Source organism: Sarcophilus harrisii, chromosome 2 (genome assembly GCF_902635505.1).
Source record: "Sarcophilus harrisii chromosome 2, mSarHar1.11, whole genome shotgun sequence".
In the NCBI taxonomy this organism is placed as follows: Eukaryota; Metazoa; Chordata; class Mammalia; order Dasyuromorphia; family Dasyuridae; genus Sarcophilus; species Sarcophilus harrisii.
Window position 1 is genome coordinate 553,897,815 of NC_045427.1, and position 25,572 is coordinate 553,923,386.

The 25,572-nt window shown below is 35.2% G+C and overlaps 1 protein-coding gene across 4 annotated transcripts in view; it reads right to left on the reverse strand.

Annotated features, from left to right (window-relative positions):
• ADAMTSL3 (ADAMTS like 3) overlaps window positions 1-25,572 on the reverse strand; it is a 542,401-nt gene that overhangs the window by 80,739 nt on the left and 436,090 nt on the right. For all 4 annotated transcript variants that reach the window (XM_031955661.1, XM_023496559.2, XM_023496553.2 and 1 more), the window contains 4 exons: window positions 19,951-20,080; window positions 9,639-9,831; window positions 9,349-9,528; window positions 3,918-4,071 (listed from right to left, as the gene is read on the reverse strand). In XM_031955661.1, the coding sequence (XP_031811521.1) occupies window positions 3,918-4,071; window positions 9,349-9,528; window positions 9,639-9,831; window positions 19,951-20,080 (657 nt within the window). The remainder of the gene's footprint in view (window positions 1-3,917; window positions 4,072-9,348; window positions 9,529-9,638; window positions 9,832-19,950; window positions 20,081-25,572) is intronic.

Below are 25,572 nucleotides of genomic sequence, written 5' to 3' on the forward strand. Positions count from 1 at the left end.
ACTACTTCAGCTGTGGAAAACCTAAAACATACTCAATATATGTAAGTGGTACCACAAAACAGTGGGTGAAGGAGACAAGAAGCTAAATATCTGCAGGCCTTAGCGGTTATTTCTTTGCTGGGGGAAATATGTTCTGACCCATGACCTCGATTATCCAATTCCTAGGTAAATAATTCATCTCCATGTGCAGTACAAGGACTTTCAAATTAATTATTTGATAAAATGCAAATGGGAATGGGCACTGATAAAGTAGTTTGTTTTAAAATTTTTAATTTACTATTTAAAAAAAAATACACTTAAAATTATAATTTAATACCTTTGTAGCAATGGAAGTGTCCCAGGTTTAAAATATTTGAGATCATGAAAATAGTAGAATAGGAATGCTACTCAACTGATACTTGGGGTCAATCAGGAAATTTAAAAAAAAATTTTACTTAAAGTTTTGAGTTCCGAATTCTATCCTTTTCTTCCTGAACATTCAGACAGTAGGTTGTACATTTGTAATTATGTAAAACATTTCCATATTAGTCATTTTGTACAAGAAGACTCGTATAAAGCAAAAAAAAAAAAAAAAAAGAAAGAAAGAAAGCAAAAGATAGTATGCTTCTCTGCAATCAAGTAATATTAGAGGCAAACAGTATATTTCACTTTGGGACTTCATTATTAGTCCTTTGGGACTGTCTTGGATCACTGTATTACTGAAGATAACCATTCACAGTTATTCACTTAAAAATACTGCTATTTTTGTGTACGATGTTGTCCTGGTTCTGTTCACTTCACTATGCATCAGATCATGTAAATCTTTCAATCAGGAGATTTTTTTTTCCCTGAGGCAATTGGAATTAAGTGACTTGCCCAGGGTCACACAGCCAGGAAGTGTTAAGAGTCTGAGGCCAGATTTAAACTCAAGTCCTCCTGACTTTAGGGCTGGTGCTCTATCCACTGAGCCACTTAGCTGCCCCTATTCAGGAGATTTGTAAAGCCTTTCACAGGAGCTTTTCAGAGCTGACTCTATGTTTCCTTTTCTGCCACAGTTTGCAAAATTTCCTTGCAGAAAGGAGTATTAAAATGTGGTACCCCTGCTCCATTCCAAGAACTTTCCTGATAGAATCCCACACTTTTCTGTCCTTTAGAGACTTTAATTTCAGACTCAGATGTTTTTCCTGGGGAAACAGTGTGATGAGTGGAAATAGCAGTGGATTTGACCTGGGGCATATCACTTCCTTCTGTGGACCTCAGTTTCTCCATTTGTGCAATATAAGGGTTGGACCAGATGAATTTCTAAGGTTCCTTCTAGCTCTAAATTTTATGATTTAGATGTCTTTAAGAAATAAAAATACCCTCCTCAGATAAAAAAAAAAAAAGGTTAAGGGCACCTATAGAAGAGGAATTGACCTCTAGGGTTTACATAAATTAGTTTATTATCATTTGTTATAGTTTTCTTTATATCATATATTTGACAAGGAATCAAGTCCTAAAACCTGTCAAGGTGTTCACTCCATCTGATTAAGACCTACCAAGCTAATTTTAGTAAAGGTGCTCTATCTACACAAGATGAGGGTCTGCTAACCAAGTCTGATCTTCTGGGGAAGCTAGGGAAGTATTGAAGTGATGACAAGAACAGCAGCATGGTACTCTCTCTGGATAATGGGTGTACATTTTTGCCTGACTCCATGATGAGGATGGTTTACAAAGCTAAAGGAGGGTTACAATCTATAAAGGCATTTATTTAAGCATTTTTTTTGCTAACTTATAATTTCTCCTGCACCTCATTTCATGCCCTAATAACTACTACAGATTCCCATATGTTGTCCTGATATTATTTTAGTGGAAACTTCCAATGTTATTTTAATATGACTCTCCTCTAAGCAGTTTACTGACTAGCCACACAGCTATGTAACTATCCACAATTAATAAAATTCAAATAAATATGTAACTCAAAATTTTATATTACACTACATGCCAAGGACATTCCAGAATTCCTTGGGGCTTTATTTAAGTGATGTTTGGAACCTCAGACTTTTGCAATGCCAACTTAAAAGACGTGCAATAAAAGAAGTTTCAAATGATGCATGAACCAATAATTATTGTATTTCTTATTTTGTTTTTTTGAGTGACTGAGAAAGCTATATATAAGCAGATATTTTAGATAGCATTAACCAAATATTTCATCTTATTAGACTAAATTTCTCTTAATAATTATTTTTAACAGTATCTTCCATGATGGACCTTCATATAATTAAACCTATTTTTTGAAGATTAATATGTGAAGGCATCAAGAAGTGGGATGGTGAGAAAAAGAAATGGGAAATTATTGACTTCCAGGAGACTAATATATTTCTATGCTCATCCTATTTCTTATTTATTAAATTCTAGGCATCAAATCTAAACAGTCTCATTTGAAATATATATGTATTTAGAGTTTTGTCATTATTTTAAGTATTTGGAAAGAGTAGCACTTTCTCTCTAATAAGCTATAATGAATTTATTATCTTGTTTAACAAAGCTATTTAAGTTAAATTTTGTATTTTTAAAAATTTTAAATTTATTTTAAACTTAAGTACAAAATTAAAGGTGAGAAAATGCTATCTACACAGCAAAACACGAGAGAATCCAATAAATTTCCATTTCAAGAAAACCTCTATAATAAATACTGCACATTATTTTCAAAGCTATTCAGTTTTTCTTTGCTTTCATATAAGTTTTCTTTTGTTCTTTGCTAAGAACTTTTAATTTTATTTTTTTCTCCTCCTTTTCCTCCCTCCTGCTGCTAAGAAGGCTATAATAAAGCATAGATACATACACAATATACATAGATATCTATAAACATAGACACATATAAGACTATACTATGCTTATTTCCACTTGTTATAATTTATCTGAAGGTAGATAGTATCTCCTTTAATATATCCAAGTCTTTCCATGTCTTTCTAAATCAACCAGCTCATCATTTCCTACACCACAACAATATTCCAACCTAATTACATTCTTTTTGAGAGATTGCCTGTGGAAATTTTTTCCTCCAATTTTCTGCATTCCTTCTATTTATTCTTGGCTGAAGAAGTTTTATTTACACAAAAAGATTTAATTTAAAATAATGAAAATTATCAATTTTATACTTCAACAATGCTCTCACCTTATAATATGTTTAAGGTCTTGTATTTTTTTTTAATGTAGTAACATTTCACTTTTAATTCAATTCTGATGTTGGTTCATTTTTAATAAAAACACTAAACTTTTGCTCTTTCTTTGCTATTAAAGCTCAAATATAAAGATGTTATGAGCATAATGGTAAAAACATTAGATTTGGAGTTAAAGGATCAAGTTCCAATCTCAGTTTTGCTCTTTACTACCTGTGAAGTTTGAGAAGGTCGATCTATTCCTATAGGCCTCATACAAAATGAAAAAATTGGACAACTTACTCTCTAGATCTCATGAATCTAAATCCTATGAAGTGAAATTAGGAATAATTTTAACATCAGTTATGTAGTTAACTTCACAAACATCAAATGTTAGAAAACCAGGAAGAAAGCATTCTGAGGGGAGGTCAGGTCCAAATATTGGAAAAATAAAAACAAAACCCAAGAGGCAGAAATTGTAAATGCAAGCAAGAACAGACAAGAAATCTAATTATAGATTATAATTATAGACTTCATTAGTGTAGAATACCTTTGTGAATTTCTCATCTTTGACCATCTTAATCAACTGATTAGAAACACTCTAATGTGAAGACAAAAAAAAAACTTTTGGTAGTTATGCAAAATCTGTACTTTAATATTCAGATAATTCAGATCATTAAGCTAAACATTTTAATTGAAGACATGATAGGACTATACTTACTATTTAAAATTTTTTTCTTTAGATTTTTTTTTTTGAATTGGGAGCGAGAGAGAAAAATTAAAAACACATATACTTACTATTACACATTGTCATCCGGCAAGATCTTACGAGAGGCGCATGCAGCCGACCCCTACACAGTGACCCGCTAAGCGTGATGTTGCGACCTTTGGAGGTCAGCTTTTGACAGATGGGCTTCCTTCTCTGAATCCCAACACCACAAGTTACAGAACACTGTAAAAGGGAAAATGCAATGGAATAAAATAAGGTTCTAATCTGGTCCATGTCAAACTCAACTACAGTGAATTCTATGGGAGGTTAAACTTTAGAGATGTGTAAGACTTTCACAAATGTAAAGTTTCAAGTGAAAGAGCCACTTTCTGGATTTTTGTTACTCAGACTTCATAACTGTTTTTCTTGTAATGCCATTTGTCATGGGAATTACCTTGTTCATAGTCATAATTGGCTTCTAATTATTTTTAAAGTAAGTGCATTCAAATAAATGGTCATTTTACTCAAAATAGCCTCCAAAAGGTTTTCCTTTTTCCTTATTTGTTGTTTATCTTTTGTTCTGGAAGACAACCATGACATCAGCAAAGGGATGCCATGACAAAGTGAATTGGATTTAAGGGAGGGAGGGTGGGCAAGATCATCTGCCTCACTTTCCCCTCCACACTATCTGGGTTCAGTGGCCAGATATAGGTCAGAATGACTGGAGATGACCCTAGATGCAGTGGGAAGCCTTGGCCTTTTTAAGTTAAAGTCTTTAATAGGAATGTGTGACTGACACAAATTCACTGATTAAGACCTTGTCAAAAATTATCAACCTGGAAGGGGAAGACTGAATGGGGAGTTAAAAGACTTTGGTTCTAGTCTTAGCTCTGCTTCTGTGTATCACTGTTAAAGTAATATGAAATAATAATATATTAACTCATTTGAGCCCCATCTATCCCACACAATAGCCTACTGACACTATAATAATACGATTACTACCTTCAATTTATAGAAGGAAAAAATGGAGACTTAGAGGAATTAACAAGAGGCTAACAGCCCAGGGTAACAAAACCATGAAGTGTCTAAGTTCAGATTTAAACCCAAATTGTCCTGACTCCAAATTACATATCATTATTTCACCTCTGGGCTTATAAGACAAGGGGGTTTAATCAGATGATCCTTAAAGTTTTTTTTTTATCTAAAAGTCTATGATTTTTCATCAGTTCTCCTTGTAATAGGGAGTAGAACATAAGGAACTGGGTGTCTTTTGTAAGTCTCATCATTTGTTCAATAATAATTCAACTTTTTAGTAGCAGGGAGCAGTGGATAAAGGGCTCAAGTAACTCCTCCGGTATTTACAGATCATGTGAACCTAGGCAAATCTCTTAACCTGAGAGGCAGTTATGTTGTACAATGGACAGCATACTGTACTTGGAGACAAGAAGGCCCATGTTCAGGTACTAGCCACAATTAACCTACTACCAGATCAGTATCCTCAACAAGGATGATGATACTAAGAATGCTGCAATGATCCAATAAAATGATGTATGTAAAGTGTTTCACAAATATTAAAGCACCATAAAAAGTTTATTATTTATTGATCATATTTTTATTATTATAATTACTATTATGACTCTCTCAGACCTGAGGAAGCTTTTACATTTTTATAAATTAGCTGAGGACTCCAAAGAGCTTTTGTTTATGTAGGATTTATCTATCAATATTGACAATATTAAACATTAAATGACTTAGAATATAGTTTTAAAGCCATATACCCCCAAAAGAGGGTTTTGTTTTTTTGTTTGTGTGTGTGTGTGTGTGTAGGGAGAGAAGGGGAGAAAGAAAAGAGAGAGAGAGAGAGAGAGAGAGAGAGAGAGAGAGAGAGAGAGAGAGAGAAAAGGAGGGAAGAAAGGAGAGAGAAAAGGAAGTTTCTTAGACAACTCTAATTAGGCAAATCTCTAAGTCTTCATCTATATTGGTAGAGGGAATGTTCTTTCTGATTGTTCCCTGTACCAATGAAATCATGTTTCAAATTCATATTTAACAACTTTCTAGGCAATGAAAAACACAAAGAAACACAAGTCATGGTTCATGATCTCTGGGAGCTTCCCTTCTGGATGGTAAGATAAGACATAAGCACATGAAAAAGTCAGAACAATGGACAATGGTCTGTGTTTAAAATGGAGGTAGAGACAATAAGCACAGAAGTGACATCTGTCAAGAGAACTGGATCAGGAAGAGCACAGAGCAAAGGCTGAGCCTCTGAGGTACCTCCAAGAGTGAACAAGAACAACTAGAAAAGGAGATACAGAAGGTCAAATAAGAGAAAGCAAGAGAGTCAAGTGGGAGAGATCAGTATTATCGAATTCTGCAGAAAGGTAATGGAGATGGAAACTGAGAAAAAGTGATTGGGGAGAATAACAGCCAATTCACTAGGGGTGAAAAAAAATGAGTTGGGAGTTTCATTAGGAGGAAAGTGGAAAGTATAGACATCAAGGAGATAGATTAGATTCTGAGCAGAAGGAACCTCAGTGACCATCCAGTCCAATCCCCTGCTTTTATAGTTGAAGAACTGAGGCCCAAGGTCACAAGGCAGTGTGTGTCAAAGGTGGGATTCAAATCTTCATCTGGTTCCAAATCCACTGTACCTTCTATAGTTCTACATTGCATCTCATAGGTGGTGAGGAAATAAATGCAAAGAACTCAGGCACATCAAATAGCTCCAGAATCTAGGAACCCAGCATTGATATTTATTTCTTTTTTTTCTGTAAGCTGCATAAAGTCCAGTGGGGGGGGGGGGAACAACTATATTTGGAGGTATAAGATCTGGGATTCCATCTTGATTCTGCTTCTATGAGCTTGCTGAAATCAGTTTACTAATTTGATCTCCAGTTTCCTCATCTGTAAAATAGAAATAACACTTGTCTACCTACTCACAAGATTGTTAGATAGCGACTTATTCTATAAAGTGTCATAGGAAAGTGAGTTATTAGTATTGTTATCAGTTCAAATTCCCAGACTCCTTACCAATGCTGGAAGAAATATAGTTGAAATGTATGGCCTTGGATATTATTATTCCCTACCTCACCCCACTGTCCCTTTCTGGGATGAAGTTTCCTCAAGTGAATGATAAAGGGGCTGAGTTAGATGTTCTGTAAGGGCCTTCCCAATGCTAACATTCTAAAAAACTTTTTGTAAATGAAGCCAGTTTCAGTGAGTGAAGGGTGATCACAGGCTGGAGAAAGGTCAGCTAGAAATGTAGATACTCTGAGCTATTTACCTACCTTTGAATGCACAGGTCTAAATGGTTAGCTATAATCTTGCAATAGAGCTATTCAGAGGCTACAATGAATAATAGCTAGCTGCCTTTAAGGTGAGAATTCCCTTGGCACATGGACTTGGCAGGCAGTCATAGACACAGGCAGCAATTAGGTGTCAAGTACTATGCCAAAGAAAGAAAAAAAAATAACTTCAAAATGAGAGGAAATTTCAATAGAAAAGAGAAAACGGGAATGCTACAAAAATGTTAAATTCCTTTCCTACCAACTGTATATGCATCCTGTTGTTTCTGAGCCCCAGTAAGGATTTTGTTTTTGAAAGAAAGGTTGAAAATGAAATCATGTGCACACAATTCCCTTGATCATACCCCATTAATGGTCTCACATAGAAATGTGGTCTGTGGTTGGACTGAGTGTCTTGATGGGGTTAAGCTGATCTGGGTGCTCACTTTGTTCCTTAATCAATTTTGTTGCCTTGACAACCTGTCTTTCCTACCCAAAACCTAAGCAGGTTAAGAACTTTTTTTTTGTTTGTTTTTAATTACTTCTTTGAATATAAATGTATATGACTTTAATTCCATACCAAAAGCGATTTAACTCCATTTCATGAAGTTTGGAGCTTTGTCCCAGATATACCTTTTTCTTAGTTCATACTTAGGAAACACTGTGTATCTGCAAAGGACTTCATGAATCACTCCAGTACCTTTCCTGACTTCTTGATAAATGGGAGAACTGAAATCCATGAAATTCCCAGGCAACTTAACTAAGACCACAGATAATTATGGAGATCCCAGTCAACAGGACACTTTGCTTCTGTGCAGGAAATCTTTTGCTAAATAGCTCACATGGCAATTGTACAGGTTTCACTCCCTCCTGATGAAATGCAGTTTAACTCAACATTTGCTTGTTAAAGTTCCTGAATCTGGCCCCAAAAGTGTACAAGTTATAGTGTTGGCCACAAAAGAAGGGAAAGGCATGTTCTCTACTCTAGCGGTACTTACACTTTTGTGAAGATAAAATATACATTCAGAGCTAACAAGTTAGATCATACACCATGAGGACTAAAAGGAGGAGTACCGACAGGAGCTAAAGTAATTCAAAGAAGGTTAGAGTGATTTAGAAACAGACAAGTCACAGAAAACTGTTCAGGGGAAGTGGTACTTAAGATGGACCTTCAAAGAAGAGTTAGCTTTGAATAGACAAAAGGAATAAGTTGGGAGGATGCTATGGAATGATACAGAATGAGGTTTCAGATCACTCAAGTTTAAAACTGCAAAGTATTTTACGACTCCCCTAAACTAATTTTCTTCTTTTATAGGAAAAACTGAGGCCTACGTCGATAAAATACCAAGGTTTACAAAGCATTGGCATGGGACTAGAAGCCATGTTTCTGACCTCCTAGTCTAGTGTTCTCTCTACTCTACAGAGGCATTTCATGGCATCTACCAGTTTAATTAAGGATACAGAGTGAATAAACTTTTTGTATATTGTAAAATTATCTGCAGCCATTGAAAATTCAGGTTATTGAGCTCCTCTGAGTCTCTCATTCAAATACTACCTGAGGAAGGTAATTAGAAAGGAGCTGGGGAGACCTTCAAACAAAGCCAGAGAATCAATCAGTGGAAAAATCACTAAATCATGGAATCACACAGTTTGAAAGGACTCAGAGGTGATCTACTCTAAACCATACCTGAGCAGAATTTCCTGAAATAGCACCCAGAGACATAATTATGCAACATCTTTTCAAAGATCTTACTACCCTGGGGGGAGAGTGAAGGGAGGAAGATAAGCCCTGAAATTCTCTTAGTGACCCACTTTAGAAGCCTCAAAATTCAAGTCCCATCCAGGACAATTATTAGCTTTATGAATCTGAGCAAATCACCTAATTTCTCTGGGGCTCAGTTTCCCCTTGTAAAAAAAATAACACCTCCCCTGCCAACCTCATCAAGTAGTTGAGAGGAATGTGAGTTGCCAATACTAAAGTGATTAAGAAATATACATTATTAATATGTATTAATATGCAATATATATTAATACATTAATAATACAATAATTAGTATTAATATGTATATATATTATTATGTGTTAGAAAGATATAACCCATATTATTATGTATTAAGAGAATTCTTCTTTGTACAAAAACTATTAAACCTTTTTAGTTTTATTTTTGGAAGTTTCTTGAAATATTCATACAAAAACATAGTATGAAAAGTCTTCTGACTACATATAGGCCACTAACCTTGGACCACTCTCCTAAAACTAACTGAGGTGGACAGTCAGTTCTTGCACAAGACTTATGGGATGATGCTCTGGGTTCTTGACACAATGCATCCGACAGGTTCAGAAAGCTGCCATCTGTCAGCAGCTGCCTACAGGTCACTCTTCGATACTGAGTTCCTCCACCACAGGTCCTAGAACACTGAGAGAGAGGGGCAGGGGAAAATGGGTAAGGCTGGCGTTGCTAACTTTGCATTTATCTCTTTGTGGAGGGTAATGCCCCTCTAGCTTGAGGAACATCAGCTGCTGTACCTGTTGCCACTCTTCTATGTGCCAGCCAGGGGGACAGTCAAACTGATTGCAAGCTTGCAAAACATGAGGCTTTTCATCTTTGCACTCTTCAGAAGGGACAAGGGGTTCCCCGGGCTGCAGGCAGTACACGTCTCTGGTCTGTATTCCCACACCACAAGTTGCGGAGCATGGTCTCCAGGACCCTGTTTGCCACCTGTGCCAAAACATAAAAGAGTACAGCCATGTTCTAGGAAAAGGTGCTCAGATGCCAGGAGCAACAGTGAATGGGAGTTCTACTGATTTCAGAGCTCCCTTTCCCTGCCTAACACACTTCATCCTCAGGGTAAAATCTCAAAAGCCACAAAAAATCTCAATTAAAAAAAAGGCAACACACAGAGACACACACATACACACATAAAATACAGAACCATTGTTTTTAACACAAGAAATGTCCGTGATGTTTCTCAAAGAAGAATCCCATCCATTTATGAGGGTCCTTCAGAAAAACAAAAGTAAAACACAAGGCTGTCCACCAAGTCCTGATAGGCTAGCCTATAATTAGTGAAGCTTTTGTTTCCTTTTGAAAAGAACACAAAGATAAGGATGATGTGTATGATTATTAAAAGCAATTTTAAAAGCTTAAAAAGTCCATTTCAGGAAAGCTTCCAGTCACCTATCTTAATTCACTCAGATCACTCTAAAACTATTCACCTCTTCTGGTAAGATCATATATAAAGCATTAATTAGGTCAATGAGATTTACTTCAGATAAAATCTTGGGAGAATGAAAATTTTTTTTTAATGAAATATATTTTAAAAAATATTTGCAAATAAACAGAAAAACTAGGACAGCTGCTTACCAAGCATAATCCAAGGAGGGGAAACTGGCAATAGAGATGTGAAGGCCTGGGGAAAAAAAAACAAACGGAAAGATTCGGGAAAAAAACAGTTTGTTTTTTTTCTGTTATTTCCCAAGGACTCTCGTTTCCCCAAAAAATGTTGTAGTCTTAATTTTTTAGAATGATAAATAAAAATTTTAAAGAATGGCATTCATATATATATAATCTAATATTTACTCCCCCAAACAAATTCCAAGTGGTATGCAATGAGTAAAACTTTGATGAAAAGCTAGCTATCATTACAATTCCTATACTCTGGATAGTTCTGTCCTGTTCTAAAGCAAAATGCATTTTGACCTCCAATGCAGAGTCATTCTCACAAGAGAAGGAAAGATGAAGTGCTGCCTTGGCTTGTAAGAATCTTTTTGATAACTTATAATCTAGAGATTTTCCTTCTTCCCAACTAAACCTTTAAACTGGAAGCATCAAGAAGATTGATTGATTTCTTTTCTGTACAATGGAAAAGCCCTTCTGGCTCTAAGTCTTAGAATCCTAACATCAACCTTGAGATTCACAAATGAACTACAAGAAATTACACATTTTTGTTAGAAAAAAAGCAAACAAAACAAGTTTATATGTATCTAGATTCAAAATGCTAAACTATATTTTAGTTGAATGAACATATTTTCATATTCAATGCAAAGTATAATGGAATTTCTCTAATGTTTTATATCAAAATCATATGCAAAATTCATAGCAAGGAGAAGTCTAGAGAACTAGAAAGCTCTTTGTTGGTAACTAAAATAAAGAACTATGTTAAATTTGTACTTGTTCTACTTTGTTGCTGTCTGTTGTTGTTCATCCTTCATTCTCAAAGACATCAGGACATTCTCAATGTCATCAGAAGGTTGATGACTTGCAACTGAATTGGATTTCAGTAAGGTAGAACTGTACAAAGTCACCAGTCTCACTCATTGAAGCCCAATGGCAAGACAGGTCAAGATGATTGATGACCGCTTGGGATACAGGGAGGGACCTTGGTCTTTTAAAATTAAGGTCTTTCCCAGATCTCAGTTTTTCTGAGGCAATGCCCATTCTTAAAGGACAGATAAGATTCGAGGCAAAAGATGGCTTAGTTTGGCTTCACAAAAGAATCAACCTGGGAAGGAAGACTTTTTTTTAGCCTTAACACAAATGCTACAAATTTAGTTTAAGAAACATTTATCGTGTATCTACAATGAATAGGACTTTTCATTAGACATTAAGGTGCAAACAAAAATAAATAAGATATAATTCCTGCCCTCCAGAAGCTTGTAGTCTAGGAAGATAGAGAAGATAAATTGACAAATAACTAGAATAAAAGATTAAAATTTTTTTTTAAAAAATGTGCCTAAGACATGCCAACAAAATATTATTGGAGTTCAAAGGAAAGAAAGACTGTTTCTGGCTTGGGAGATTAGATCAACCTCTAGAATAGGGAAGAATTTTTTCTGAGGGAGAAAATGTTTTGAAACCACTCTTAAAAGAGCTATGTATGCAATTCCATACATGCTGGCTGTGAGATAAAGAAAACATATCAAGTTGTATATTAGCAAGAGAAGTTCATGATGTGGGGCTAGGATTGTGTGGATGTGGTTAGACAGTACCAGATGGGAAAAAGATCTAGGGGTTTAGTTGAATTCAAGCTAAACACTGACTCAAAAAAGTAGCAAAGTTGTCAAAAGAGTAATGAAATTTTAGACTGCAAGAATAAAAGTAGCCTCTAGGATAAAGGAGGATAGATTTTAATTAGGTTGTGTACTTAGCTTTGCTTGAAGAACACTGACAGACTGTAATATGTTTAAAGGAAGACCACGATAGTAAGGCTTCCAGAAACTATATCATGTGAAGATGAGTTGAAGGAAGATGGGAACATTAGACTTGTGAAAAGATGTAATCTTCAAGTAATGAAGAAGTGGTGAGTGAAACTTATTCTGTATAGTCCCAGAGGGCAGAATTAGAATCAATGGGCAAAATTAATTGGAAGGAAGATTTTATCACCAAATATGGAATATTTTCCAAGAATGGATCAGGAGTCCTCTTGAGATAATGGACTGCCTGACATCAGAGTTGCTGGAAAAAGACTAGATGATTCCTTCTAAGAATGAAAGGTCCTTGCAAGTAAGGAATATTTCCTTCCTCTCTCCCATCTTAACCTCCCTCCCCATCTACATCCCACACCTAGCATAGTACCTGGCATATAACAAGCACTTTAAAATGTTTACTGATTGGTTATTATTGCTCATGGACACCACAGAAAGGATTCATGCACTGCTAAGAAAGCTAGGTAAGCCCTCTAAAGTTACTTCCAAGTTTGAGATTTTATGAAGTCATTTTTAAACACAATAAATTCTGAAAATGAAGGAAAGTTTAAACTAATAGGCATCTGTTTGATAATTTCAAATCTAGTTGAGTGACAAGAATCATGATCTGGGCTTTGCAGACTAAACATCCTACACTTAAGTATCAAAATATATTTAATAAAATAATGCTAGGACAGAAATCTAAAAGTAAATTGTAAAAATAAAGACATTCTATCCTCTGAATTTCCATTCAGAAACATAGGATATATAACATGGAACAGAACAGACTCCCCTGTTAGGGAAATATTCTTCTCTAGGTTAATAGTAGACCACTAAAATCATAAACAAGATTTGTCAAATGGTCAATCAATAATTTGAGATGCAGATTATTAAAGCTGATTTCTAAGGTCAAATATTCCACACATAAATGGTCATATGAAGAATACAAAAACTAGGCACTAACACTTAAACACAAAAACCTTATAATCTTGCTCAATGTTTTACTAGATTAAGTACATCTGATTTATGTCTAACACCTGATTTATGATTTTATGTCTGACACCTGGTAACAAGTTGTTCAGTCATTTTTAGAAATGTTCATCTGGGTTTGTTTATTTTTTTTTTGAGGTGGGGGGCAAAGATACTGGAGGGATTTGCCATTTTTTTTCTCCAATTAATTTTACAGATGAAGAATTAAGGCAAACAGGGTAAAATGACTTGCCCATTTTCACACAGCTAGTAAATGTCTGAAGTCAAATCTGAACTCAGAAAGAGGAATCTTCTTAACTTCCAAGCCTGGCCTTCTATGCACTATAGTGTCACCTAGCTCCCTCAATGGGACTTCAGATATGAGTATCTATTTCCTAAAGTAGGTATTACTCCTGAATCTCAGAATGGCTTCTGAAAAAGTTTAGCAATAAGTTATAGTAATAAAAACAAAGGACAGGTCTAAGAAGGTAAAAAGAAATAAGGGCTATATCCATGGCTCTATCCATGCTAATAGAACCTGAGTTCTGCTTTTCTGGTACTAATGTCACACAAAGAGGTCATCACACATAAATGGCATGAGATTCTTTCTCACCAAAAATTTGAGTCCTAGTGAATGCGGATCATAAAATAGTATTTTAACCTTTTTATTGTTGTTTGCTTGAATTTCGTTTTTTTGTCATTTTTTTTTCCTTTTTGATCTGATTTTTCTTATGCACTATGGGAATTGTGGAAATATACATAGAAAAATTGCACATATTTAACATATTGGATTATTTGCCTTCTAGGAGAGGAAGTGGGGAAAAGGGAAAGAAAAAAATTTGGAACATAAGGTTTTGCAAAGGTGAATGTTGAAAATTATCTATGCATGTGTTTTTCAAAATAAACAACTTTAATAAAAAGAAGATTTGAGTCATATATCATTGAAGGGGTCAGGCAAAAAGTGCAACATATCTCAGTAGCCTCTGGCTTCCTAGAATTTCTGTTAAGAATGCCAGTTCTCTCAAATGAAACAAAAATATAAGTTCTGACAAAAGTAAAGTTATTTCTTTTTTTATTATCAGATCATTCATTTAGTCACCAAAAATATTTTGTAGGCTATCAATGTCATTTACAAGCATTTGATGAATAAATTTGAATCATATGTTAGCTGAAGTCTAGTGGTATAGAGAAAAGACTGAACCAAGAGTCAGGAAACATGCATACAAATCTTATCTCTGTCACTTACTAACTTGAGAAATTTACCTTCCCTTTCTGAGCCCAATTTGTGATAGAGGAAATGAAGGTACCAGAATAATTTCCTAATTAACTTAGGTTCTCACCCCAAAGACATCTATGTGATTTCACAAAGTTTTTCTTAACATTGCTTCTGAAATATATTTCTTTTGTCACATACCAAGAAAGACAATATAGTTTAAAGCTTTCTGGAAAATTCAAAATATTATATAAATGCCAGCCATCATTATGATTTTGCAGTATGTATTTTTAGAAGTAGAAAAATGATGAAATAGCATAATGCTGAAGTTGGAATTCTTTTGACATTTACTTGCTATATGACTTTAACCTTAACTTTTGATTCCAGAGACAGAATTTTTCTAACAAGATTTTTCTATAAAGTTCACAAGGATTGTGTTCTGCCTTGGTAGAAAGTTCTTAGACTAGGAGTTCTTGAAGCTGACAAAATTTCACATTTCTTGCTTACTTTCATGTTACTTCAGTTACTAATATTAATGTTATTAAGAAATGGCTTAATTACTCAGATTATCCTGTTGCTTATTCTGTAGGCATTCTTGATGCTCTCTAAGAAGCAAACCTCTTTTACAATTCTATTAAGAACTTGGAAACCATTTGGTGCATGAGGAAGAGTGCTGGGTTTAGTCAGAGTACTTGACTTTGACTCAGTCCTGCCACATGTTATCTGTCTGACATTAGGTAAATCACTTAATCTCTAAAAGGTATTAATTTCCTCTTTATAAAAAAGGAGGACATTCACAATACTAAAATGCTATGGTTCTACAATACAAAAGTGGATACGTCCTTGGATGAGGAGTCAGGGGATTTCGGTTCTAGTTTTGATCCTGTCATTAGTGTAATATGTAACTTTTAACTTGTCACCTGATCATCCTAGATTTCAATTTCCTTATCTGCAAAATAAAGGGTTTAAGGGATGTTCCAGTGTGTTTAATGACATTAGTTTATTATTTTTCCCTTTCTCTAGGTCTTTAATTAGAAGCAATAGGCAAACTGCATAAAGTTATGCTGTGGATAAACTGCAGAAATCCCATAAAGACTGATTTCTCCAATGAGTGCTATACCTAAATCAAAACATTTTCATTCCACTCATTAAGTATCTACTCTACCCAAAGCAACCGAGGGGTGATAGAGAAAGAGAAATATGGCAGAGAAGAGAGACAACTCCATGAGCTCACATGGTTCACTATCCTCATCCACAACCACATCAAATCTTGACTTGCCTTGGAAATTCTCAGTCTAGATTCTAAGGCAATCAAGGGTATGTTAATAAAAGTGGTATTATAAGTAAATTCACTGGAAGATCATGTTACATATTTAAAGCAATCTGATTTAAATTTATCTTTTCCATTTTGAATAGTTGCAGGACATTTATTTTTTTTTCTAGAAAGAGGGCAAATAGCAGAACCTCTACAGCAACACTAGGCAATTTGGGAAATTGGTAATTATTCTTGTCTTGCTGGTCCAAGTGGTTCAAAACACTAATATGCAAGACCGGTGGATATTCCCGTCTTCTTTTTCTCCTTCCACCTGGCAGAGACCTTCTCTATTTCTTTTCTGAGACTGTGTGAGAAAAGAGCTCCTCCCAGATTTCAGGAATCATCATATATCACATCACCTACAAGTTTTTATGAACAGCTGACTCCCTCCTGGAGACAGGAAGAAGCAGAATCTTGGCAATGATGGGTTTCATTGAGAATGAGGGTGAATCAAACATGCAGCACCCAGCCTCAGAAAGCTGAAGCAAAGAAACCAAAGAAAGCTGCCTTTGGGTAAAAACAGCCCCGCTGGATGTGCAACACAATCTCAGCAATGAGCCTTACCCTTGGGTGATGTTTTAGAGCCATTGCCCTTGGAGCCAGTCAATATTTGTATGGAAAATATTATCCAACACCCTGTTCCTGTTATTTCTACAACCACAAGTTTTTAGAACCTCAAACATTTCCGTAAACTTACCTTTGTTTTGGCTTCGACCTTTGTCTCTACTATGTCCTTTTTTTCCAATCGAATCCCCACTCTTTGAAAAAGTTTATTAAATCTGCATCATTGAAATGAGGCATAATATTTCCCTCTGTACAAAAACAAAGTATCAGTTTCCCAAAGAAATCAACACATTCTGACTGCCCAATTATTTCTAGCTCTGGGGCTCCAGGGTATGGAATTCCTGAGAAGGATAACTTGCAAGGTCTAGTGTTGAGATGTATTGAGGTGGATACTCCACATAGGCTACTACAAGAGGAAACCAACAAGTTATTACAAGGGACAGAATGAAAACGTTCTTCAGAATCATTAGGAAACAATTTCCTGGCTCTTTATTAAATCTGGAGTTGACTTGCTGAGCAAAGACCTGCAGTGTAGACTAAGTTCAACCCTGCCCGGAATTTTCAATCCTTCTTGATTTTTATATTAAAATTCTGACTTCTTAAAATAAGAAAGGGATACAAACTAGTCAAACTCACTAAACAAATCCTTAACTTTTCACTTTTCATTATCGAAGCTCTCTAGCATGTAGAATCTGCATCAGTAATGAGTTTTCTTTCACACTTTTTAATCTTTCTGTCCATTATCATTAATGTGTGTGCACATACAAACATAAACACAGGCATGCATTTAAAAACAAGAGCTCTGGATATTGTCTTTAACAAATAAGTTTCCTTTGTTTCCAAACACTTTTTCTTATCCACATCTCAGGGCTGTTTCCCCAGTCTCTGCCCATCCACTCTTACCCACCAGTAAGTTACCACTCTCTTATTGTTATCCTTTTTATTTTTTATGGAATCCTCACCATGACTTCTTTGATCCATGAGTTATTAGTGCATACTTAATGTACGAAGGATTATAAAGGAAAATCTGGGCATTAAGGGAATAGGGATTGACTTCTAAATTAAACAAAGAATAAATCTACACAATTCCATAAGGCAGAAAACTAAAAAAAAAAATTATGACAAGATTAGGCAATAAAGAATCTAAGTAAAAGTTGGGAATTGGTACCCTCCTCAATGACCACCAAATTCTATTTTGGGAAGGTGACCACATCTTGGCTTGCTCTTTAAGTAAGAAAACACAGGTGGGTGGGTTGAGCTAACTATTTTGGGAAGGGCTAGGGAACAGAGAGAATCCTATAAAATGTCAGCAGCAGTAAAATATAAAGGGGTGAAATACAGTTAAAAAGTTATGCTTCTGTTCATTAGAAGGAGAGGACATGAATTTTAAGCTTCATTTCTGTTTTTATATAGGAAGACTTGGGGAACCAACTTCTTCTGTGAACCATCTAACTTGTGGGAACTTACTAGCCATCTTGGCCAGGATAAGATGATCCATTAAATTATAATTAAAGATGGTCTTGGCCAAATTGTGTATCATTTTAAGTTTGTTCTTTCCTAGTTTCCTCTAGTCTTTGGTAAATAAAATAATCTATTTCCTTTCCAGGACCAACTCTTTTCTACTGGTTTCCTTAATCCAGCATTAACACTTTTGTCCTTACAATTATTACTCCTGTATCTCTCTCTGAAATACATTTTTATCTCTTGGTTCCTTTCTTGATCCCTGTAAACATGTCCACATCTTCCCCACCCTAAAAACAGAGAAACAAACTTTTCCCCTTAATCTTATCAACTCTTCATTCTATCATCTTATATTTCTCTCTGTGTGTCTCTCTGTCTCTCTCCCTATGTATGTCTTTCTGTGTCTGTCTTTGAATCTCTCTCTCTCTCTCTCATTCTTCCATTCTCATTAATTCTTCCTCCAGCATAGACATGAGTTCTCCTCTGTCCACTCACCCAGACACTACAAGTGATCATCACTTTTTGCCTACCCTTCAGATTCTTCCTTCATTGCTACATCTTATACGCAGCTACCAGCTGGGTATTCATAAAGCACAGGTTTGTTCATGTCACTTCCCAGCTTAAGAAATTTTTGTGATTCCCTACTGCCTCTAAGATAAGACCTCTGTAATATAAACCTCTCCACAATCTGATTCTAGTCTACTTTTTCCAGGATTACTATATATTGCTCTCCAAGTTAAAGATTGACTTCAGTCTCCCTTAGGCAGTGAGGAAGTAATAATGATAGCATTAGTTAGCATTTAGATATCACTTTAAAACTCACACAATACTCTGTTATTATCTCAGCTGATTCTTATAACCCTGTGAACTTAAATGCTATTATTCTTCACATTTTAAAAATAAGAAAGTTGAGGCTAAGAGAAGTTGTGTCACACAGCTAGCAAGTGTCTGAGGCAGGATTTGATTTCAAATCTTGCTTTCCAATCAGGTACCATGCCTACTACGCCACATAGTGATCCACCACCAGAGTATTAGATATTGAGGATGTCATGGAGCTGAATGAGAAAGGGAGGACTGGTATATACCTTCATTTTCAAGGGAGGTAGGGATGAAAGTTGGACTCTTATTGGATCTATTATAGGTATTAGGGAGTTCCTTCTTCCCTTCAGCATAAGTACTTCCAGAAAGAATATAGATAAAAGACTTCACTCCCTAACACACCTAAATAGAGGTCTTTTTTGATCTTTTTCAAATTTGAATTTAGGAAAGAATTTTTGGCAGCTCTGAGGTGTCTTGAAGAGATTATGTAATTGGGAATGATAATTTTATGATGGGATGAAGTGAAGGGATCCTTCCTTTCCTTCTTATCCAACTCTTCCCACTACCCATGCTCCCTAAATTCATTAAGATAGGCAACCCTTGAGATTGGGTTTAGGCAGAGATTACGATTTTAAGGTCAGAAGAAAGATCCTTTGTCCAAAGAAATGCTTCCTCTCTCTATCTGTTCAATGATGGCTAAAATTCCTGTAGCAGTAGAGAAAGCCATTTACTAGATTTACAAGGGGAGAGCCAGTAGGTGTATGCATGAGCTTCAAATTAAAAGCTACAACATCAGAGTTGTTCTTGTTTTAACAGGGATGTGGGATTAGAGAACAGGAAAGTAAAGGAAGCCTCAAAGGATTGAAAGTAAAGAAGATATTGCTCTAAAAGGAGAGAGGGGAGAAGCACAAAGAGAGATTGGACATACATTTCATGGGTTTTAGCATTTTATCTCAGATCTGCCCTGTTTACCTCTGTCTGCTATAGGGGTAAACATAAACCAAGTATAAAAAGTATTTTGTGTTCTGTGTAGCTTCTTGTATGGTACAAAAAGCTGACTTTGAGTGTTCACCATACCTTTCAGTTAGTTCTAGGTGTCAATATGGCAAACAGGAAGCACAAGACCCTAGACTACAGAGTGAAACAGACAGAATGGCCTGGCTTTCTGAGTGAGACTGTATCCTGGCTTTTGTATGTTGGCACCCAAACCCCAGCTCCATTACTTCTGCTTGCAGAAGCTTCTGAGTGCTGATGACAGCCAAAGATTAAGGCCCAGACATATGAGTCCCAAGAGTACTAGGTGCTATACATACCTTGGAGGACAGGGATCGGTGTTGCAACCCTGAGTCATTGCAGGGGGACGATGGGCTAGGTCACACAGTGTATCGTTGACAGCTTGCTGGGTCTGGATATGTAGACATCGAGCTATGGCTTCTCGTTTGCCTAGTTTTAAAAAAAATACCCAAACCACAAATGACATAAAGGAACTTGGTGTGGAAAAAAGTTGAAATTAGACAGAATGAAAATTAACCTTCAAGAATAAAGTCTTATCAATTAACTTAACAGATCAGTATGAAGTTATAATTCTGTATCTCCTTAGTAGTGAAAAAATGCCAATGAAAGAAAATATTTATTAAGTGCCTATTAGATGTAGGCTCTGGAGAATACTAAAAATAATACGAAGAATTTGTGGTCACAGAACTCACCAACTGGAACAGGGCTTCCTACTGTGGAGGCCATGAGTTTTTAAAATGTTGATAGCTATATTTCAATTAATTGATTTTATTTCTAATCCCACTTACTTTATTTTATGCATTTAAAATATTCTTCTGAGAAAAGGTTTATAGAATTCACCAGATTTCCAAAAAGGTTCACTACACAAAAATGCTTAAAAACTTCGAATCTAAATGAGGTGATATAACATATGTACAAATAATTATAATAAAAAATGAACATGCTTAGCATATAAAACAAGTATAACTACAATTCTGGATCTGAGGAAATATTTCCAAATGGAAACATCAAGAAAGATCTAATGGAGAAAATGATATTTAAGCTGGGTCAGACTTATACAGGAAGAGATTGGGACAACAGTGTTCCTTGTTCATTTGTACAAATACTATGATATGAAATGGAAAAGTGTAGAACATACTGCATTTATATATTTAAATTATGCCATATCAAATTTGATTATAAATTACATGTTATTGCACTTTTAATTATTGTTTGCAGTTTTATTTCATTAGCTTCTCCTGACTTAAATATGAACTTTCATAAACATACTTTTCATTTGAGGTTAAAAAAAACAAAATCCTGAATGACTGGAATTTAAATCCTGGCCTAAAACATAAGAAGTAAATTATAGACTAGAGTAAAGAGAAAATAAAACAGTATTTCCCAGATCTAATGATTGTATTTTGGCTGGCAAAGAAAAGCTGTGGAAATAGTAAACTTTTGCATTCAATTTATTAAACAGTAAAAGTTTTATTGTTCCAGATAACCAACTGTCTATGTATGGTTGATAAATACTAGGGTCTTTGGGAATATGTAAAAGAAACAGAAGTGAATACAGAGTTTATCATTCAGACAGAAAACTGGTTAAATAGGAGTTGACACAACAACACATATAAATTCAAAAAAAAATTGTTTAATGTCTACTGTGTCTAAGGTGTTAAAATAAACCAGAGTAGATTAATTAAGGGCACAGATATATTTACACCATAAATAAGAGGACAAGACAGTTAAGAGAGTCTTAAAACTGAGAGAAATTTCATCAGAAAAGTTCAAATAGAGTTTGGGATCCATTCTAATCTCCATCTCTAATCCTGGTTCCATCTCACTGTCTATCCATGTCCATTGATAGGCATTATATGTTGCATTTCATCATGTGTTGAATATGTTCATAGGATCATAGTCAGAGAATTGGAAGGAGAGTTAGAAGAAACCTAAGAGGCAATCTAATCCAACTCCTTCACTTTACAGAGAAGGAAATTTAGGCCCAGAAAGTTTAGCACCTTAACAAAGTATTCTTCATCTCCTTGGTTTTTAATCAATCTCCTTGGATTTTCTCTTTCTCTCTCTGCCTCTCTTTCTCTCTCTCTCTTTCTCTGTCCCTCTTGCTCTCTTTCGCTGTTCTCTCTGACTCTGTCTTTGTCTCTCTGTGTCTTTGTCTCTGTCTTTTTCCTAAATTAGCTCTTATTGATTATGTCAGATTTTTAAAGAGCTTTATGACTTAAAAATTTGATTAAAATATTGGCCCAAATCAAATTCAACCTCAGGGTTCACCTTCATGAGGAAGTGGACTAGTCTTCTGAAACTAGTTGGGAAAAATACTTATAATATAAAAATAACTCTTAGGCCTATCTCTTTTAAGTGAGGAGAGATTTCATTTAAAATATCCTGTAGTGTGAAAGAGATTAATTCAATTTGGCATGCTATCACTTGCAAACAGGAGCAGATGAAAAATTCAATCAAGCGGAAACTCCTCTGTGATTCAATGATTTTGGCCAGAACATCTTGTATGAAAGTGGTAAATATTTATGGCGAACATGTGTCTTTCCCCGATGTGAGGCTTCACTTTATGTTTATATTACAGGATTGTTGGAATTATCATCATAACTCTATCATGGAATCTTGTACATCAAGAAATCTAAAAACATCAAGAGGAGATGTATAGTTACAAGAGAGCATTTAAGTTTGTGATTTGTTCCATTAAGTGAAATTAATTTCTGTACTGAATAATAGGGACAATTCTCCCAGTCAACTGTGTGAATGTGAAGATTGTCATTCAGTCATTTTTCAGTCATGTCCACCTCTTTTTAAAAGCCCATTTGGAGTTTTCTTGGGAAAGATAATAGAGTTGTTTGCCATTTCCTTCTCTACTTAATTTTACAGATGAGGAAGTGGAGGCCAGTACAATTAAGTGACTTGACTAGGGTCATACAGCTAGTAAGTGTTTGAAATTGGATTTGACTCCAGAGTCACTGCTCATACTATCTGAGATGAAGAATGCTAGACCAACCAAAGGGACCCTAGAAATCATCTGTCTTAGATAAAACAAAAGCAGTCAGTATGTGAGTCTCTAGTTAAAATGGTGACCAGCCATTCCATAGTGGATAGCTCCTCTAAGGCTTTCCTCTGCTCCAGATGGGTGGAGTCTTAAAGTGAGAACTTAAAAGGGGAAATTTTTTCATTTGCTTACACATTGCTCCTCTCCTCACACTCTGAGGTCCAGGACTGCTTACTCCTTTTCACACATGATGATACTCCTTGTCCCATCTCAAGGTCTTTGTTCTCACTACCTTGTTTATCTTCTGGGAGCTGAAAACTAACCGATTGATGGACAAGTCTGAAGCTGTTGTTTTATTATCCATGGACAGGTCTGAACTTACTGTTTTACTATCCATCTACAACCAACCCTGGCCTCTCTAAATACTGTCTAAATCTGAAATCTTCTGGGTGCAGAGGAGGGAACCAGCAGTATTAGTTGCTAAGACCCCCTGATAAATAAATAAAGTACCTTTTGTTGCATTTCTATATGGCATTCTATATTATTTTGTAATCCAAGAAAGGATTTGCTTCAGTTAATCCCAATTAATGAAGTTTTCTATACTTAGGACAAATTGAACAATGTAACCTTTGTATCTAGAAATATGAAATGCTATACTTATATATTTGTGCATATATAACTAGCTATTATAGATATGCATACACATGTATCTGTATATACACATGTTTATATTACATCTATAACTAGTTATACATATACATGTGTGTATACTCACATATAAAATTTGGATTTGCTTCCAGATACAAAGGTTATAGTCCAACATGTATGTATGATGTATGTTTGTTTGTTTGCATGCATATATATATATATTTATATGATTATGTCAGCTTACCTGGTTCAGAAGACAGAATGCTAGGTCTAGAGTCAGTAAGGTTTTTTCCTGAGTTCAAATGTACTCTCAGACACATACCAGCTGTGTTACTCTGGCAAATCAAATAGCTTCCTTTGCCTTGGTTTCCTCATCTGTAAAATGAGCTGGAGAAGGAAATGGCCAACCACTCCAGTATCTTTGTTAAGAAAAACCCAAATGGAGTCATGCAGAGTTGGACATGACTGAAAAATAACTGTATATACACATAAGTAGGAACATACATATGCTGTGTGTATACATACATGCACATGTATGTTATGTGTATATACACATGTGTATGTATGTATTGAAATAATCATGATTGTGTTTTAGCTTTGGAGTTGAAAAAAAATGCTGCTCTCCTAGATGAAATAAAGGACCTTCTTTAAAAATTCCCTATCAAGGGATTTAGGAGACTTACACAGTTTCCAGAGCTCTCAAAGGTCAAAGTTCCAGAGTAGCTGTCTGAAGCAATCTGTCTCCATGGTTTATTGAATAGTCCCCCACATCACATAATTATCACCTTATTCTTAAGACACTTTTCATCATTGTTAAAATTGCTTTGTTGCTTGACAGATTATAGACAATCTTGTATCTCCATTCTTCCCTCAGGCTTTCTTATGGAAGACAGAAACCTTTCCTATTGAACATAGGGGAAGGCTTTCTTTGTTTTAGACATTTATTTTGTCTATAAACTGTGGTAGCCACAGGCCTTTAGTACTTTTGATGTACTTATGAGAAATACAGGTGGGAGGAAGCAACTGAAGGGGATATATCCCCAGAGAAAAGACACAGAAATAAATTGAAGTGTTTTACCAGAATCACTGTCTCTAATTGGGGACTTGTCACTAATAAAAGGATAAAGAGAATTTTTGAATTCTTTGATACTACTTCTTGGAGTGAAGTAGAGTTTATATCAGGAAGCACATCTGGACAATAAGTTAATAATAGGGTGAAAAGCAAATAGGAGTACTTGAACAGCTGATCATCCTATTATCCTCCCACTGCTAAAAGTTGGTCACAGTACCAATCATAATCTATTCTATTCTTTTGCAACACTTATCTTTTTTGAAATATAATGGAAACATCCTTTTAAATTGTGTTTCTGTCAGCACTAATTTATTTTGTGTGTATTTCATGCAGTCCATTTGTACTTTCCATTTTTGATTTCACATTTATCATTTTAACTTCCACATATAGCACATTGGATACCAAGGAGGTAGAAATAAAGTGGAAAGGCTTCGCATTTATTGCTGATGAGAACATATTGTCTTAAAAATGTCAATTAATCTGTTCCATTTCATATTTATTTATTTTTCTCCTTTGATAATCATCTGTGAATGCTTTTAGCATAATCTGGCTTAGTTCATAAATCCTTGTTCTGCTTTTCATATTTTTAAGTCGTTCATCTCTATAATGTTTTACAAATCAATTTATACCCTAAAGTGATGTTTCTCTTGGCTTTCATGTTGCACTGCTTACCAAGGATATTCAGAAGTATTTATTGGCTAATGTGGTTTCTGGGGTCTTTTGACCTCTTTGTTGTGGAGGTTATTTTCTATCAGCTAAACTCTTCTAAAAATAGTGAGAGATTTAAAATATTTACTTTGACATATTTTCCATTTTTCAGAATAAACAAATTGCTGAAAAAGGTTGAGTTGGAGCCACTGAAATCATAAAATGTCTTCTCATCTTTATCTTTTCTTTTAATTTAGTGTTTATTTTCTCTAACTATGTCTGACTACATAGCAACGAGAAAATGATTCCCAGCTCATACATAACTAACTAATTCCTATCAAGATATAATAGATTTTGGTTTTTATGATATTGTTTAGAGATCTCTCCATTTCTGGAAACTTGAGCTCCTTTTTTGAAGAAAGTATTTGTGATCTACAGATGTGAGGTTTCTGAGCAGTCTACAAGCCTGTAGCCTCTTTAAATCTTTGATCTGGAATTATATTTTCCAACATAGTCTTCCAACATGCTCCCCTGTGTCTACCTTCAGACTGAAGTCAC